At 43.5% G+C, this 17,643-nt stretch overlaps 1 protein-coding gene across 1 annotated transcript in view; it reads right to left on the bottom strand.

Annotated features, from left to right (window-relative positions):
- Positions 1–609: 609 nt before the first annotated feature.
- Positions 610–17,643, bottom strand: part of LOC308308877 (uncharacterized protein) — a gene marked incomplete at both ends in the record, with an annotated part of 169,778 nt that continues 152,744 nt past the window's right edge. The window contains 2 exons of the mRNA XM_080754334.1: positions 610–642; positions 13,659–13,893. Coding sequence (XP_080610460.1) covers positions 610–642; positions 13,659–13,893 — 268 coding nt within the window. The remainder of the gene's footprint in view (positions 643–13,658; positions 13,894–17,643) is intronic.

Raw genomic sequence — 17,643 nt, 5'->3', positions numbered from 1 at the left:
AACGCTGAGCAGTGTCCGGCCAAGTGGAGGGGGATGTTCCGCTCCGAAAAATCCGTGGGGGGGGGGGGGGTCCCGTTGTCTCTATGAAACCCCTGCCCTTCGAAATCCGCACCATTTAACCCAGCGGTTCTCCCGACTTCTTTTCAAAAGGATCCCTTGGTTTGGTAAGCATTATTATGCCACGGAACCAATAGCGCTCAGAGTTACGAGACCCGTAAGAGTCCACTTACTGCTGACTAATCAATCATCTGGCCGGAGACCTTCCCCCTGGGGGCTCACTTTGAGAACCACTGGTTTAACAGATGCCAGGGGGGGGGGGGGGGGGGTTGGATGACAATCCGTGGTCGTCAGACTTCCGTGGCACAAGGTGGGGAGGTGGTGGGGGCTTGGGGGATGGGGGGACGGGGGACGGGGCAGGCATGATAAGAGTCGAGCTTTAGGCGGAGGCAATGGGTCGATCCAATGACAGACAGCTGGGACATCGACGGCGGGGAGGGCGTGGTACAAGAAACCGCCGGGCGATGTCGGTCATTTCTAGGTTCCCTCCCAGGAAGAAACAGGAAGAGGTTGGTTTTCCGTGTGCAGGGACGGGTCGCGGGAGATCGGCGATCACTTCCTGGTGTCACCATCCGTGGCCGAGGCCTGTGAGACAAGACGAAATGAGTCGTTAGACACAAGACCTGGCCACTTCAATCAGGGGTCTTACGGTGTGTTTTTGCAGGCCAAGGACCCCTTAGCTGATCGAGAGAGAGAGAGAGAGAGAGAGAGAGAGAGAGAAATAGAAAGAGAGAGAGAGATGTGAGGTAGATACTATTGTACAAAATTGTAGTGGTGCAACAGTTAACATAGTTAACTAATTTTACTTAAGTAAAAGTATCAATGCTGCAATGTAGAAATACTCTGTTACAAGTAAAAGGCCTGTGTTCAAAATGTTACTTGAGTAAAAGTACAAAAGTATCAAAATGTACTCAAAGTACTAAAAGTAAAAGTACTAAAATCTTTATCAAACAGCCCATGTATGACATATGGGGTCAGATAATATCAGCAAATTCACGGGGGATGAATTATTTTCAATATATTTTAAGGAATAGTGTGTGCACCCAAACACTTTAATTTCACTGGCATTACTGTATACTGGGGGGAAAAAGCCAAACGGCTTACTCATAAGTCAAGCGTTCTGGCAGTCAAATATTTAGAAATTCTTCAGGGGGGTGTTAGCTCCATATCCAAAAACCTTGCAGTGCAGGAGACAGAGAAACAATTAATCTGCTGCCGAAAAAAAAGAAGAAAAAAAAAGAATCAGGGATGCCCCTCGCCATCTGGTCCCCACGAGTCTCCCGTCACAACTTGATAAGGATACGGATGCCTTCCAAGACGCTTCCATTCACAATAAGCTGCACCATTACAAAGGGTGCAAAGAGCCCCACCAATAAACTGTATCCGTTTGGCCGATATAGCGGCCATTATTTGACTTTTCTCAATGACATTAGGATGTTAATTTACGGGGAGAGAAAAAAAACACTTTGAAATGAATATGAGATTAATCTGGCCAATGAATAAACATTCATGAGTGCCGGGGTGATCATTACCTGGAAAATGCCCGCAATCTAGTTCATAACGCACAACTGAAGAGACTATTTGCCATGATTGGAATGCAGAGGTACTGTATAGAAAGGTGTATAATACAGCCGTGCGGCCACAGGCCCTTGAGTACCCTTGCACTTTCAGCTGGCTGTAACCTGCTTTAACAAGGCCAGACAGAGCGTTTGGCCGTGCAGTAAAAGTATATCACTATAACAGCCACAGGAGAGTATGATGTCTGACATAGTGTCGGCTTTTGTCATGACGCCAGCGGGTGGAACGGTCAATACTGTATCGGCAGTGTTGTAACGTCGAAGTAAATGTACTTAAAGGGGCACTCCACCACTTTTCAACCTATGTTCATATAATTGGTCCTCACTCAAAAATAGCTTTTCCTTTTTTTTTTCTCTCAGAGGAGGGCTGTGGGCTGGTCAGAAACCCATCGTCTTGTGACATCATCGATTACCAATCCAGCTTATAGAAACTGCAGGCTTTCTATTCCTGAAAAGTTGCAATTTTAAAGTGGAAGCCATTCATCTTTTTTTTTGGAAAATGATGATGTCCCAAGACGATGGATTCTGAACTTCCCACAGCTCTCCAAGGAGACTTGGACTGAGAAGAAAAAAATGGTGATATCAAAAGTTGAAAAGTGGTGAACTACTCCTTTAAGTACAGTACAATTGCCAATACTTTTACTTCTACTCCACTACATCTCAGAGGCAAATTTTGTACTTTTACTCCACTACATTTATTTGAAAACTTTAGTTACTAGTTACTTTGTAGATTTTGATTTTGAAAACATGCATTAACCACTTCAGCCCTATATACATTTCAGCCATTTTAAAATTGCCAATCTACAAGCTCACAATGCGCCGTGACTTGAAAATAGAGCCCCCATGCTCCCACCCCCCCTTTCTTCTGCCTTTTAAATTGATGTTATGCTTTTTCTGCTTTTGATGATGTTATCCTACTATGTTCTATCCGTCTGTCTTTCAATGTTATATGAGATACTTAAAGTGTGGTTCCTGTGGGAATAAGCCGTAGTGCTTTCTAGGATCTCCTTTTAGTTGACCAGTGATTTTCATTTGTCATGAAAATGTACTTTTTTCTAGGGATGAGGCCGAATATTCGGCACCGAAAATTTTCGGCCGAAAATGGCTAAAAATGCATTTTCGGTTTTCGGCCGTATAGTTTTTAAAACCGAATAGTATAGCACCGAAAAGTGTGAAGAACAGGGGTCCAGTATAATCTCTCAAAAAGCAGCCGCAGCATCAGTAAACATTCTCTCTCTCCCCCCTCCCTCACTCACTCACTCCGTCTCGCATTCACTTCACTTCACTAGTCTGCGCAGCTGCCGGCTAACGAGTGTAGCCTACATTGCGACCTGTCGCTCGTTGTGTAAGCTTAGCTCCGTGCCAGGCAGCGTGCCTCCGTCAAGCTCGTTAAAGTGTTCATTGAGCAGGAGCAGAGCCTCCGCGATTTTGATTGACAAAGATAGCAGTTAGTTGAGTGCTGTTTGTCAATTCTTTGTTGCTACAGAGCATAGCACTAGTCAGTGCTAAGGGCTAACAACAACCATGCATAAGGATGTCGTCTCTGTCACTGGTGTTAGTTGTGTGAAGCTTGTCAGAGTGTTTGTCAGCGAGCGTCTCGGTTTGGCTGCTGAGTTCATGTTCAACCTCTTCCAGAGAGAGATGGAGACACACACTGTGTGTGTGTGTGTGTGTGTGTGTGTGTGTGTGTGTGTGTGTGTGTGTGTGTGTGTGTGTGTGTGTGTGTGTGTGTGTGTGTGTGTGTGTGTGTGTGTGTGTGTGTGTGCGTGCGTGCGTGTGTGGTGTGGTGTGGTGTGGGGTGGGGTGGGGTGGGGTGGGGTGGGGGGGCGGGGGCTATAGGCACATGGCTAGTAAAAAAAGATGTGAGATGTAGGGTCCTGTCTGGACTCTGTAGTTAGATGGATAGATGAGGGACAGACGGTCCCTCATCTATCCAGTGGGCACTAAGGAGGAGTGGGCACCTTGATATCAAGTTCTAATATTTCTATAACTGCTAAAAAAATATATACAATCATTTGGGCATAAAGAATAAGTTCAATGATAAATGTAGGGCTGATAATGACATACGTGATATGGCATGTTCAAATCATGTAATCAAAAAGTTAATTTTGAGCCCTGATAATGGTGATTATTATTATTATAGTTTTGTATGGTTTTGACATAATCACGTTTGCCATAATAAGGTAGCTTTACAACAAATGGTACAAAAATGGTAATAAAAATACATTATGCGCATAATATATATTAATAATATTCGGCTATTCGGTATTCGGTTTTCGGCGGAATGTTTCCACTATTCGGTATTCGGTTTTGGCCAATAATTTTGTATTCGGCACATCCCTACTTTTTTCTATTGCAAACTTCTAATACATTCTTCAATTCAATCAATCTTCAAAAAGCATCAAAACAATTTTCATACACTTAAATTTGAAATAGGACATTCTGCACAATGAGTACTTTCTACTTGTGGTTACCAATACTTTTACTCAAGTGCATTTTGAATTCCATACTTTTACTTGTAACAGAGTATTTCTACATTGCAGTATTGATACTTTTACTTAAAGGGGGCGTGACACCGGCCGAAATTTAACATTATGATACAGTAAGTCACGTGGTGTTTCTTCAAACAGTCTGAAAAGGAGGCGGGGCAGTATCAGTTAGTAGTGAATGTATACTTCGTCCGTCGTGCGGTGCCGCGCAATGTATACTTCGTCCGTTGTGCGGTGCCTCGCAATGTATACTTCGTCCGTCGTGCGGTGCCGCGCACAACGTGATGCCTTGTTGTTAGCGTGTAGCCCGGCTAACGCTGCAGGCTGCGGCTTTGCGAGAGCTATTGTGTGTGTACACACACACACACACGCGCGCGCGAAAGCACACACACACACACAGGCTACACACACACAGAGTGTATGAGCCACAGACCACCTCTGTGGCGGAGGAGGAGGAGATCGCTTTTCCCTCGTTCTACGCTTGCTCCGGTGTCCCGGGTGCTCCAGGTTAGGGTAAGAGACAGCAGGGTATGGCCGACAAAACCGTCTCATAGAGGGGGAGAAGCGTGTTGACCCTCGTACACCTTTTTTGACACCTTTTTTGAAGAAGACATGTACTTTTTTATCGGTCTAACCATTGATTTTATAGCGAATGCTATATAATTTTTACCCCTAGAACTGATAGTTTTAAAGTTGGTTTAGAAAGTCGGAAACACACCTCTGACAGCTTTTTTTGGGGCAGTTTCAAAAGATAATGATATGGATACTCGACTCCGCGAGTCTCTGCCCCTCCCCCCATATTAGCCCAATCAAATTAATGTATTGCCGTTACTGCACAGAAAGTACTACTTTCAGTACAGTAACTACAATAAATTAATTTGATTGGGTAATTTAACTCATTGAATGCCATTTCAAGATGGCCCCCAAGTACCAGACTGCCACTATCCTAGATTTCTAGTGCACGGATCAATTTTTAGTGCACGGATCGTGCACGCCCATGCACCATATATGCATCATATGTGTAGTACTTTTTAACAGCTTTCAAACAAAAAAATCCGCTTGGAAATCAGTTCAGGCATTCATGAGATAGAAGCCTTCAAAGTCAGACAAAACAAACACTGCCACCTTCCAAATTTCTAGTGCACGGATCAATTTTTAGTGCACGGATCGTGCACGCCCATGCCTAGATCATGCACCATATGTGTAGTACTTTTTAACAGCTTTCAAACAAAAAAATCCGCTTGGAAATCCGTTCAGGCATTCATGAGATACAAGCCTTCAAAGTCAGACAAAACAGCCATTTTTGACATTTTGAAAGATGTGTTTGTTATGGGGCTAAACATGCAATTTTGCAATTGCGATCATGCCTAATACATTTGAGGCATTTTTAGAAATTCTTTTATAAAAAAAATTTTTGAAAAAAAAAAAAAAAAAAAAAAAAATTTTTTTTTTTTCAAAATGGCTTCCAACTCGGGAAACTCGGGCTGTGGCAGCCTGGGAGTACTGTAATAACTCGTGAAACTCGTGCCTTGGCAGTCAATGAGTTAACATGGGGGTACATGACATCATTAAAAAAATTGGCTAATTTGATAGCCATAATTAGCTGTTTTGGCCGTGTCACGCCCACTTTAAAGGGATATTACACTTTCAAAGTCATTTTATCGTCTAATCAGGCTTTTATGAACACCCTGAACAGTTTTTAATTTGCTTGATTCAATATTTAGATATTTGATGTAAATGTTACCAGGCCCGACACGCCCAGGCCCTCTCCACATACACACCCATTGTAACTTCAAACTCCATTTTAACCGTGATAAATTCATTAAAAACAACCATTATTTTTTCTGGTGACTCAAACTACCCTCCTAATACGTGAGCAGGCCGTGTTTTTTCGATAACTTTTTTCATTTATTTTTAATAATCCATTTTTGTATTAAATATTTTTCATTTTCCCAAATAATTATTAAAAATTAATGAAAAAAGTTATCGAAAAAACACGGCCTGCTCACGTATTAGGAGGGTAGTATGAGTCAACAGAAAAAACAACGGGTGTTTTTAATGAATCTATCATGGTTAAAATGGAGTTTGAAGTTACAATGGGTGTGTATGTGGAGAGGGCCTGGGCGTGTCGGGCCTGGTAACATTTACATCAAATATCTAAATATTGAATCAAGCAAATTAAAAACTGTTCAGGGTGTTCATAAAAGCCTGATTAGACGATAAAATGACTTTGAAAGTGTAATATCCCTTTAAGGAAAACATTTTTGTGCTTTTCCCATCACTGTTTATCGGTAGCCCCGACTATGTACAAACTGCTCCGCTACTTTTTGTGATGCTGTAGCATGATCAAGTAGGAGCATAAAAAAACCTGTAGAATACGGAGATGGGATGTTTCTGCCCTGATAGGGACGATATGAGGTAGCTGTAGTTTCAATGTTTCACTGGTGGGCCGAAGCCAGGTGTGTCCGCGGCAGGGACGTGCAGAGAATGTTAGAGAGGCAGGGGCCGAAATTTCTAAAAGGGCCTTTTGGTAAAAATATCGAAAATAGCAGACCTCCAAGCTCACATCGCGTCGCAGCACGACGCGCTGTGAGCTTGGAGGTCGGCTATATTCGGTGCTTGATACCACACTGATAAGCATAATCAAGTCAATACTGGAGATGTGGCGTAATGGCATGGATTCCTACACAGAGAGGGCAATTCTTTCAACATATAAGATGCTGCATTCTAGTTCAGGAGAGTTTGGACAAGGCAATTCTCTTGAATGCTGCCTTCAGGTATGGCATGGAAAGAGGGGCATTTGCTTTTCTTTCACCATAGTAAAAACTGCATGCAGTCTGGAGAGGGCACTTTTTACAGTTGAGGGCAGGGGCTCAAGCCCCCTTTGATGTCTATGTGTGTGGGGGGGGGGGGAGAGGCCAGTGTTATTTCGCACCACATATGGAGCTGTTCCTTTTTTTCTCTTTTCTTTTTTTTTACCTGCAGGTGTCGGTGCATGGGGACAGAAATCAAATGCATCCGAACATATGGCCCCCGGCCTGACATTTCCTCTCTGTGTGACCCCCTCCCCCCACCTCCAAATGTCACGGAACAGCTGACCGCGGTGATCGTGTGAACGGGGGGGGGGGGGGGGGGTGATCACATGAGAGGAAATTGATTAATTCTACACCCCCGTCCGTCCTAACCCCCTCCTCCTCCTCCTCCACCTCTCCCCCACCCCATCGCACTCATCCACACCACCACCGCACCTTATCGGAAATGAAAAAATAAAATAAAATAAAATATATCGTCACTGTTAGAAATCTTGTATCTCCAAGTTTCAAATTTGTAATATTTTTTCGCAAAGTAAAGCACTGCTTCATCATACAAGGCCATCGCACAAAAGTAGTGAAAACAGCTGATCTACAAGCTTGTAGATCGGCTGTTTTCACTAGTTTAAATCATTTTAAAAATGATAAATACAAAACAAACGGTTTCCACCGAACAACGATGATATGTATTTAAAAATAAAAACACAGTTTAAAAACAGTGTTCCTCAACCTTTTCTGGATCGGGAGCCCACTTCAAAATCTCAATTCTCAAAGGTGTTTCAGCGTGTCCGTTTTAAGTGCTCCGGTGGGTTTTTGTGCATTTTCAGACCGTGTTTATTTCAATGACCAAATCAATGGATGGCGTTTTCCGGCTTGGATCAATGGAACTAAAATAGTAAGTTCATATTTGTTTGTGAACTCAGGGAAAACTCACTTTTAAAGGTTTTAAAGAAAAAAATAGCTTGACGTTGTTTTTCAAAAAAAAAAAAAGAAAAGAAAAAAAAACTAGAAATGTTATATTATCATTAAAAAAAAAAATTAGGAAACAAAAAGGGACCCACAAAAATGTGTCTGTGACCCACAAATGACCCTGTGTTTGGGAACCAGTGAATTTTAGGGGACACTTGTAGAAGTGTTTTGGAAATTATTTGTGTTCCCACTTCCCACCACAGGGCCACAGACTGAGAACCCCACACGCTGTCAAACACAGAGAATGAATATGACTCATTATCTGATGAGATTAAGCATGATCCATAGGTTAATAACAGGGGGGATTTGCTCATTATATGCCGTGATGTCAGATTATGCTCGGAGCAGCTGATGTGATCAAAATTGCACAGAGACCCCCTGCATATGAACCGGCCCCTAGACGAACCGCCTTCTCACAAAGAGACAGTTATAAGCTATCGGGTTCATCACAGCCTGGGTCCTTTATGACACGCTGCAACGCTCCGGCACATCAAAGCGTTTCAGGCTACGCTCTGTGTTTGCGTGCGTACAGACGGCACTGGTACTCGCTCGGATCGGCGACAAGGTCCCCCCACCAGGATAGATTTGCAGATGAAGGAGGGAATATCTTTCAATTCGTATGCGATATAATATTACAGTACAAATTACTCTTTTAGAACACCAGCAATAACGTGCCCCCTTTGTGCAGTATGAGCACAAAGTAGTCCCCCCAGGAATCCGCTGAGAACAGAGAACAATCCTGATTCTGCGGAATTCTGCAAAGAACAATTCTTGATTCTGCGGACATTAAAAAACAACCTCAAATGAACAGTTTTCAAGCAAAAAAATGATGTAGTCATAATAATCAAGTAAAACCCAATAGCTACAATTAATTGTAATTAGTGATCAGATCGAGTATTCAAATAATAGTTTTTGAGAATAAAAATCTAATATTAATCTTTTAAATTGATATTTTTAATAATTACTTCCTGTTGCAAAGACTATATTGTCATCCAAACCATGCCCATAGTAACTACATTTGAGAGGATACCTAGTATAGGTGTAATATTTATTCTCCTCTGCATTAGTATTGTCATTGCCAGGACCATAGAGGTATAGAGGAACTATAGGTCAGGACACAGTTTCTGTCAGGAATGTGGGACCATCCAGCGTCCCAGTCAAACTACTCCCCCAGGGCCCTGTGAAGCAAAGTCCTGTGAGGTGTCCACTGGCCAGACCATAATTGTTTTATAATAGTAAAACAACTACTCCTGCCCCTCTGCCGGCACTCGCGACTGTTAATCCGCGGACGGCAGAAAAATCCGCGAATGGCCACTAATTCCGCAGGTGGCTGAGAAATCCGCGATAATTTCCGTGATCGCGGAATCGCGGATTCCTGGGGGGACTAACAAAGGAGTGGAAAGTAACTAAGTACATGTACTCAAGTACTGCATTTAAAGGATTTCAACCAGTCTTCGTTTAATCGGTCCTCTTGTCTCAGAGGAGGGCAGTGGAAATGTCCGAAACCTGCCAACAAGTGACATCATCGATGGGGAATCCAGGCTAATAGAGACGGCAGGCTTTCTATTCCTGGAAAGTTAGCGTGCTATAACGGAAGCCATTGTTTGCACATTAACTCATTGACTGCCAAGGCCCGAGTTTCCCAAGTTATTACAGTAGTCCCAGGCTGCCACAGCCCGAGTTTCCCGAGTTGGAAGCCATTTTGAAAAATATATATATATATTATTTTTTTTTTCAAAAACATTTTTTATAAAAAAAAATCTAAAAATGCCTCAAATGTATTAGGCATGATCGCAATTGCGAAATTGCATGTTTAGCCCCATAACAAACACATCTTTCAAAATGTCAAAAATTGCTGTTTTGTCTAACTTTGAAGGGCTTGTATCTCATGAATGCCTGAACGGATTTCCAAGCGGATTCTTTTGTTTGAAAGCTGTTAAAAAGTACTACACATATGGTGCATGATCTAGGCATGGGCGTGCACGATCCGTGCACTAAAAATTGATCCGTGCACTAGAAATTTAGGAAGGTGGCAGTGTTTGTTTTGTCTGACTTTGAAGGCTTCTATCTCATGAATGCCTAAACGGATTTCCAAGCGGATTTTTTTGTTTGAAAGCTGTTAAAAAGTACTACACATATGGTGCATATATGGTGCATGGGCGTGCACGATCCGTGCACTAAAAATTGATCCGTGCACTAGAAATTTAGGAACGTGGCATCCTGGTACTTGGCGGCCATCTTGAAAAGGGCATTCAATGAGTTAATTTAAAAAAATCTAGCCACTGGTCTACATGTCGCGAGTTACCGTATCTTTGTGCAACACCGACTGGGATCAAATGATTTGGTATGGTAAGCCAGCGGAGATGATGTATGGTCTACTAGTATCGGGGCAACTGAATAGACCAGGGGTCTTCAACAGGGGGTCCGGGACCCCTAGGGGGTCCTCAGAGTTACTACAGGGGTCCTCCAAATAGAATGTTATTTTCTCCTTTTTTATATTAACCACTTGAACCCTATAGTGTCCTTATTCTGAGAACCTTTGCCAAAAATAGCAGATCACAACGCCTCGCGTTGATGATTGTACACTGATGATTGTACTGACAAACGATGAAACTATAAGGAATCTCTGAAAAGGTTGTGGGGATCCCTGCTTCTCCTTTCTCTCAACTAAAGGGTCCTTGGCGTGAAAACGTTGAAGATCCCTGGAATAGACGGCAATGATATATTCTTCTGGATGATGCATTGTGCCGGCATCTTGGTCGCACAGCATGCGTTCCCAGCATCTCCTGTGTCTATTTATAGCACCAACGTCTACAGTAGACATGCTGTCTGGACTGGAAAGCACTGGGATCAGACCTTCTCCACAGCCAACCATAACTCCGGCCATAAACGCCAAAATTATTGACCGGCAGAAGAGCCTGCATGGTTTTCTGAAATAGTAGCATCCTGGGTTCTTCCCTTTTTTTATTATCCAGAGCCCCAGGGGCGTCACAAGGGGGGGGGGGGAAGTGGGACTGAGTTACCAGGGCCCAAGGTGGAGGGGCCTTCATTATTTTATACTTTAGCCATTGAAGATCTACAAGCTCACAGTGTGGCACTCGGTGCCGCGCTTGTAGATCTGCTATTTTTTATTTTATTTTTAAGTCATGAAAATGTGTGCAAATCTTGAACATATGTATTTTTTAGTTGTAACTCAAATATTGCTTCTGGGGGGTCCCTGAAACGAAATATTTTGAGATGGGGGTCCGCGGCCAAATGCATATCATTTTGGGGGTCCTTCACATGAAAAAGTTTGAGCACCACTGACATAGAAACATAGGTTTTTTTCCCCAAAAAACCTTAGAAGGATTTGAAATATTCAAAGACTTGCACAGATTTTCATGATTTTTCAAAAATAGCAGATCTACAAGCTCGCAGCACGGCACTCGGTGCCACGCTGTGAGCTTGTGCTATTTTTCAATAGTTAAAGCACAAAATAATGCATTCCCAGGTCCCCCTATGAAGAGCATTCATGGGGGGCCCGCAGTGAATCCTTGCACCCAGGGCCCAGAATTTGGTGCGACACCCCTGCAGAGCCCCATTCGTTTTATTGCTCCGGACATTAAATTTACAACGCAGCTATAGGCTATACTGTGTTTTCCTCCTGACCCCCATGGATTATTATCAGAGGATGTCTGCCGCCTTGCGTTTACGCCGAGTGTCTGGACGCCAATCTTGGTAATTGGCACGCTACTTCCAAGACAACATACAAGGCCTGCCAATATAATGGAGGAAAAAAACAACACAAATCAATGTCGCTTCCAGTTATTGCCACAACGCATGGATTTGTTTCTTTTTTTTTACAGTGGTTAAAGACACACGTGGGACTGTCTGGCAGTTTTATGCTTCTTGTTTATAGAAATCAGGAGTGTGGAGTCAGTTTTGGATTCATATGGCAAGTAGAATTCATTACGAGGAGAAGGAATTCAATGAGACCAAAGCACTGGGTGACCATCTGTCTGCTTGCACTGAATATTTCCCCGCCAAATAGATAAGCGCTTGAAGATTATATAAAAAAAAAAAATACATTCAACTGTGTTTGGCCAAAAATAGATTTGACATAAAAAATGTTTTAGCTCTTATGTAAAGTGGCTGTCTGGTGATCCCACTAGGTCAAGTATGAATATGAATTTGTTTAACCATCAACAATAAAACAAATAGCATAATGTATGTCAGGTGGAAACCTCATATATCCTACATTTTTCAGGATTCATATTCAAAAATATAAAACGTAGCAGATCTACAAGCTCGAAATGCAGTGTTGATTTGAGGAAAAAACACAAAAATGACGAATACAGAGATAAGAGGTGTCTGCACATAAGTACTGTTCCTATTCAAATCTCACTCACAGGAGCACGGCTGCAACCCACAAAACACCTCCAGGAATAGCCTACAGCGAATAATACCAGTGAACCTGCGCCAGCGACTGGAAAATAATTGTCCAAATGCTACGATTTTAATGATTATGGGTAATCAAGGGTAAAAATGGCAGCACTTGTGGAGAAAACTGGGCTCAAATCCGGAGTAGAAGAGGAAAGTAACATAATGTAAAAAATAATATAAAACTAAATTAATATAAAAAATCCAAGATATCTATTCTTTAAAACCTTGAAAATATAGTTCATTGTCATTTCATTGTCATAGCGATAATTATTATGAACTGTGAGTATGTCAGTTCCATTGATCCAAGCTGGAACACAGTGATTGATTTGATCATTAAAGTAAACTCCTGAAAATGCACGCGGTCCACCCATCTGTCCACTTGCAACTCATTCTCACGCAGGCGTCAGTTATTGCTGCTTACTCGAATCGAGGAATTGGACAGCTGCCTCGGCGGCTTTCCTGGTATTGCAACGCTTGATTAGTAATCTCAACTTCAGATTGTCTCTCTCTCCGCATATTTGAGGTTAGGTTTAGGCATATTTTTGTGAGATTAGGGTTAGGTTTAGGCATAGTTTTGTAAACATGCAACGTCGCCATGGTGTCCCGACATGTCAAAACATGACTTTCAGGGTGTCCCGTCGTGTCAAAACTCAACGTTCCAGGGCTGCTGTAGTCTAGAAAGGGCGGTCCACGCGCATTGGGTGGATTTCTTTCCCGCCACCTGTTTTTTCTTAATCCTTAAGGGGTATATTTTAAGATTCTGCCAGGTAACAAGCTGAAATATCGTCCCAAGGGGTTCATTTTTAATGATTTCTTGCACCTACCCTTTCACTTACTATACAGGAAAAAAAGACATTCCTTGGGACCCCCACAAAACTGTGAAAAGTGATGACACATTTCACCACAAAACTACCGTTTTTATCCCAAGGAATGTTTTTTGTGCAAAATAAATGCTTGCAATGGATTCAGAATCATGAAAACCCCCTAGTTAGAACCCTCACATTCTACTTAAAGAAGATTTTTGGGGGGTCTTTTTTCTTGTATAGTAATTAAGTAAATGCATGGGTAGATGCAAGAAATCATTGAAAATGAACCCCTTGGGACAATATTTCAGCTTGTTACTTGGCAGAATCTTAAAATATACCCTTTAAGGATTAAGAAAAAAACAGGTGCCGAAAAATAATCCACCCAATGCTCGTGGACCCCCCCTTTCCTACTAGACTACTGACAGAGTTGCAGATTGTGACGCCTCGGGAGTGAGAACTTGTAGTAAAGTGGTCAGATGCTTGGGCCGCGATGCAGAAAAGGGTCAGGGAACAACTGGCCTATTATACGCACTTCGCCGTCTTCCTGTCTCCCTGCCTCTGCACTTGGCGGCTGTTCTGTGATTCTTCCTGCCTTCTTTCCCGGGGGACACATCGATGGAGGTCGTTTAGGGGGTGACGCTTGGATGTGGCGTCGGTAGATGATTGGTCCGTCCGGCTGTCTGTCAAAAGGTCATCAATGCTGTCCGCCATGGAGCGAGGGCGGGATGCTCGAGGGGGCGGGGCTCTTATCACGTCATAGAGCCTGGGAGAAAAGGGCGGGAAGAGGGGGAGAAGGGAGTTGTCACGATTACAGGTGATGCTGATAAGAGTTTTATGTAGACCAGTGGTTTTTAACAAGTGGTCCTTGAGGGGTCCCCATGTGTTCCCCAGCTAAATGATGGAGAATGTGTAAGGTAATAGACCCTTATAGCTCTTTAACTCTTGAGAGCGTAAAGTGTAACCCTTATGGGTCCATTTGATTGTTAAACATCTGCAATACGTAGTCTAATAGTCTACACATTTAGAGAATGTAGAAAAATTGTTATTTTGGTCAACGTTTGCCTATATCTCTCCTATGGTAACACATCAATACATTTGTGGGGAAAATCTTATCCAACGATAACAAAATATTCTAAGTTTTGGGTTTGCAAGGCTAAATCTCATCAAAGGTCCGTGGCTAAAATGCCAAGTGTGTGCAACCTAAACTGTGGGAGGAGTAGCGTGGCAAAATAATAGTCTGGTTGCTCTGCAGGAGCAACCACACTAATAGGGACGATTTTCCGGAGGGCAACGCCAGGCGGAGTACGGCTGCTATGATGCAATCGCTGTAGCAGTCAAAATCGTTAACCAAACAGCCGTCGGCGACAGGTTCCCACCCCTTTTACTGAACTCTTTGGTTCCCATGGCGACGCGTCTACAGTATACAGCAGACGTTGTAGCCACTACGTGGAAAGGGAGCCTCTGGCGTTTTAGGGAAGGCTGCGACAGCGGCAGGTTTATATATATCGAGCACTGATCATTTCCAGTTACCGTTGCCATCTGACGTAGCCGCCGTCCATTGCTAAAAGTCGCTACTAGAACAGTGTGCGTTGGGCAGAAAAGTCCAGCCGTGCAATACCTGTTGTATCCGTCTGTCTGTGTCCCTTTCATGCCCTTACATTATTATGGAGATCTCTTATCGCTGTCTGTCTGGCACTCTTTTATGCCCATGTATGGTGTTCCGTGTCCAGGTCAGTCCGTGTCACAGACGAGTACAGACAGACATCAGACAGACATACGTTTGGTAAATTAATAGTTAGAAATGCATCCACGCAGCTTTTCCTTACTGGGCCGGCAAATGGTGAGCATCTTTAAAACAGTTACTTTGGCAAAACCTGCCAAAGCAACCTTGAGCGACAGCTTCCTTCTCCACTCAAAGGCGTCACGTTGTTGCTGTGTGTCACTGCCACACAGTTAGTTAGATGTGAGTGTGTGGGAGTGAAACTGGGGTCTTGATTCTGCATACAACAGCCTGCCAACATGGCAACTTAACACAGAGAAAGTACAACGCGACCACAAAGGCTCTGGAGTCTGTGAGAAATGTGAAATGTGCTGCGAGAAGGTTACTGAACTTAATACGTCTACATTTTCCTGTGTATCTTATGCTGGATGCAAATGATTCTCTCGTGCATTATGTATGATTGAGTACACAATACAGGTCCATGGCTGGGCACTTGCGAGTTCTACGTTTGTGCATAATTGCAAGCCTGTGTGTAATGGTGTGTGTGTGTGCGCGCATATGTGCTTGCGTGTTAACGGAGTAACCCTGACGTATGCCTCTATTGAAATCGGAGGTGCTGGCAAGACGACAAGAAACGTGCGTAATCGCTTCCATCCTTCGTTAGAAAACAATGGCACTGGCTTCGGCCACAATGGGAGAGGTTTCCGGATGCCGAGTTGCTGCGCCGTCGAAGGGGACTGAAACACAGGCACTTCCATTAGCCCCGCTCGGAGAGAGTACTGTCACAGCTCCGAACAGGGGCGTCACAAGGGGCAGGGGAGTGGGATTGAGTTACTTGGGCCCAAGGTGGAGGGGCCTGCATTGTTTTATACTTTAGCTATTGAAAAATAGCAGATCTACAAGCTCACAGCGTGGCACCGAGTGCCGCGCTGCAAGCTTGTAAAGTTGTGAAAAGGGGTGCAAATCTTTGAATATATGTATTTTTTAAGCAGACATTTTGTAACTCAAATTTTGCTTCTGGGGGGTCCCTGGAACTAAATATTTTGAGATGGGGGTCCGTGGGCAAATACATATCATTTTGGGGGTCCTTCACATGAAAAGGTTTGAGCACCACTGACATAGAAACATGTTTTTTTTTTTCCCAAAAAAAAAACTCTTTGAAATATTCCAAGACTTTTTCACGATTTTTCAAAAATAGCAGATCTACAAGCTCGCAGTGCGGCACTCGGTGCCGCGCTGTGAGCTGGTATGTCTGCTATTTTTCAGTAGTTAAAGCACAAAATAATAATGCGTTTCCAGTCTAAATGGGTTAAACCCCCTCCTTCCCCTAGGATTTGGTGCGACGCCCCTGGCTCCGAACACTTAGTAGATCAATCTCAGCCCCCTCCGAAAGACGGACGTCCTCATTCTCCCTGGCATCACCCCCCCCCCCCCTCCCTTCCTCCCAAAAAAGCCACCTTTCTTCCTCTCTCTACTTAAGGATGGGACGATACGCGATATTATCGTTTATCGTGATCAAAAACACTCACAATAATCGTATCGTGGAGATTACATTTATCGTGATATCGTCCTCCGTCATGCGCTGGGGTCAATTCACCTTGTATTTGCCGAGCTGCATATCCGGCACCATTTAAATCCTCTATAATTGGTAAAAGGTACTTATAATAATTATACTGTACATACTTGATACAGTATTTTTTTCACTCTCTACCAAATGTCTTTGCCAAAAAATAGCAGATCTACAAGCTCACAACGCGCCGTGATGCGAGCTTGTAGATCGGCTATTTATGGGAAAATGTTCCACCCAAGGATAATGGATTCAGATTATCACGATAATATCGTAAATCGTGATTTCTTTGGTCACAAAAGTCGTGATATGACATTTTCATATCGTCCCATCCCTACTAACAAGCAACCAGACACATTGTCTTTCTCAACCCCCCCCCCCCATATTGCTGACTCGGCTCCCTCCACGTGTACAGCTGCCAGACAAAGCTAATGGTTAGCGGTGACAGGGTATTTCAGTCCACCGCTCCACTCTCACTTTCTTTCTCTATCTCCCTCTCTCCCTCTCTCTCCCCCTCTCTCTCTCTCTCTCTCTCTCTCTCTCTCTCTCTCTCTCTCTCTCTCTCTCTCTCTCTCTCTCTGTATCTCTTGCTCTAGTCTGTCTCGCCCAAACTTGGCTCCTCTCTCTTTCTCTCTCTCTCGTTTGTCCCGTGGCCGAGCAGCTCCCACCCACAGTGGTGATTCTGTGCTCCTCGTGTCCCGGCCAGCCGCCTTGGCTCCGTCTTCATGAAGCCCGAAGGGATCAATTAACCAGGCTAAGAGAGAGAGAGAGAGAGAGAGAGAGAGAGAGAGAGAGAGAGATTGCTAACCTTTTTCAGGGGTCAAATGTGGGCCTTCTTGACAGGAAGTCAATGTCTGTCTGTCCTTCCGTCCGTCCGTCCGTCCGTCCGTCCGTCCGTCCGTCCGTCCGTCCGTCCGTCCACTACTTTAGCTTACCTCTATTTCATTGTGCATCTTGGTGACTCATCTCCTTTCCACTAACTAAAATGTCTAATTGCACATAGCACACCTCAACATCTATTGGGTGGGACAGTGGTTCTCAACCTTTTCAGGCCGCGACCCCCAAAATAATGATATTTGAACTGGGGACCCCTCCACCCTGACAAGAACTAAGAGTTGAGGCATTACATTTTGCAGATCGGCTATTTTCACAATTTCAGCCTCTAATATTTGACAATTTGGCCAATGTTTAATTAGTCATTTTAGAGGTATAAAAAGTCCTTAAAT

The sequence above is a fragment of the Nannobrachium achirus genome (genome assembly GCF_963921795.1).
Source record: "Nannobrachium achirus genome assembly, chromosome: 23".
Classification (NCBI taxonomy): Eukaryota; Metazoa; Chordata; class Actinopteri; order Myctophiformes; family Myctophidae; genus Nannobrachium; species Nannobrachium achirus.
This window is presented reverse-complemented; position numbering and strand designations above follow the sequence as displayed.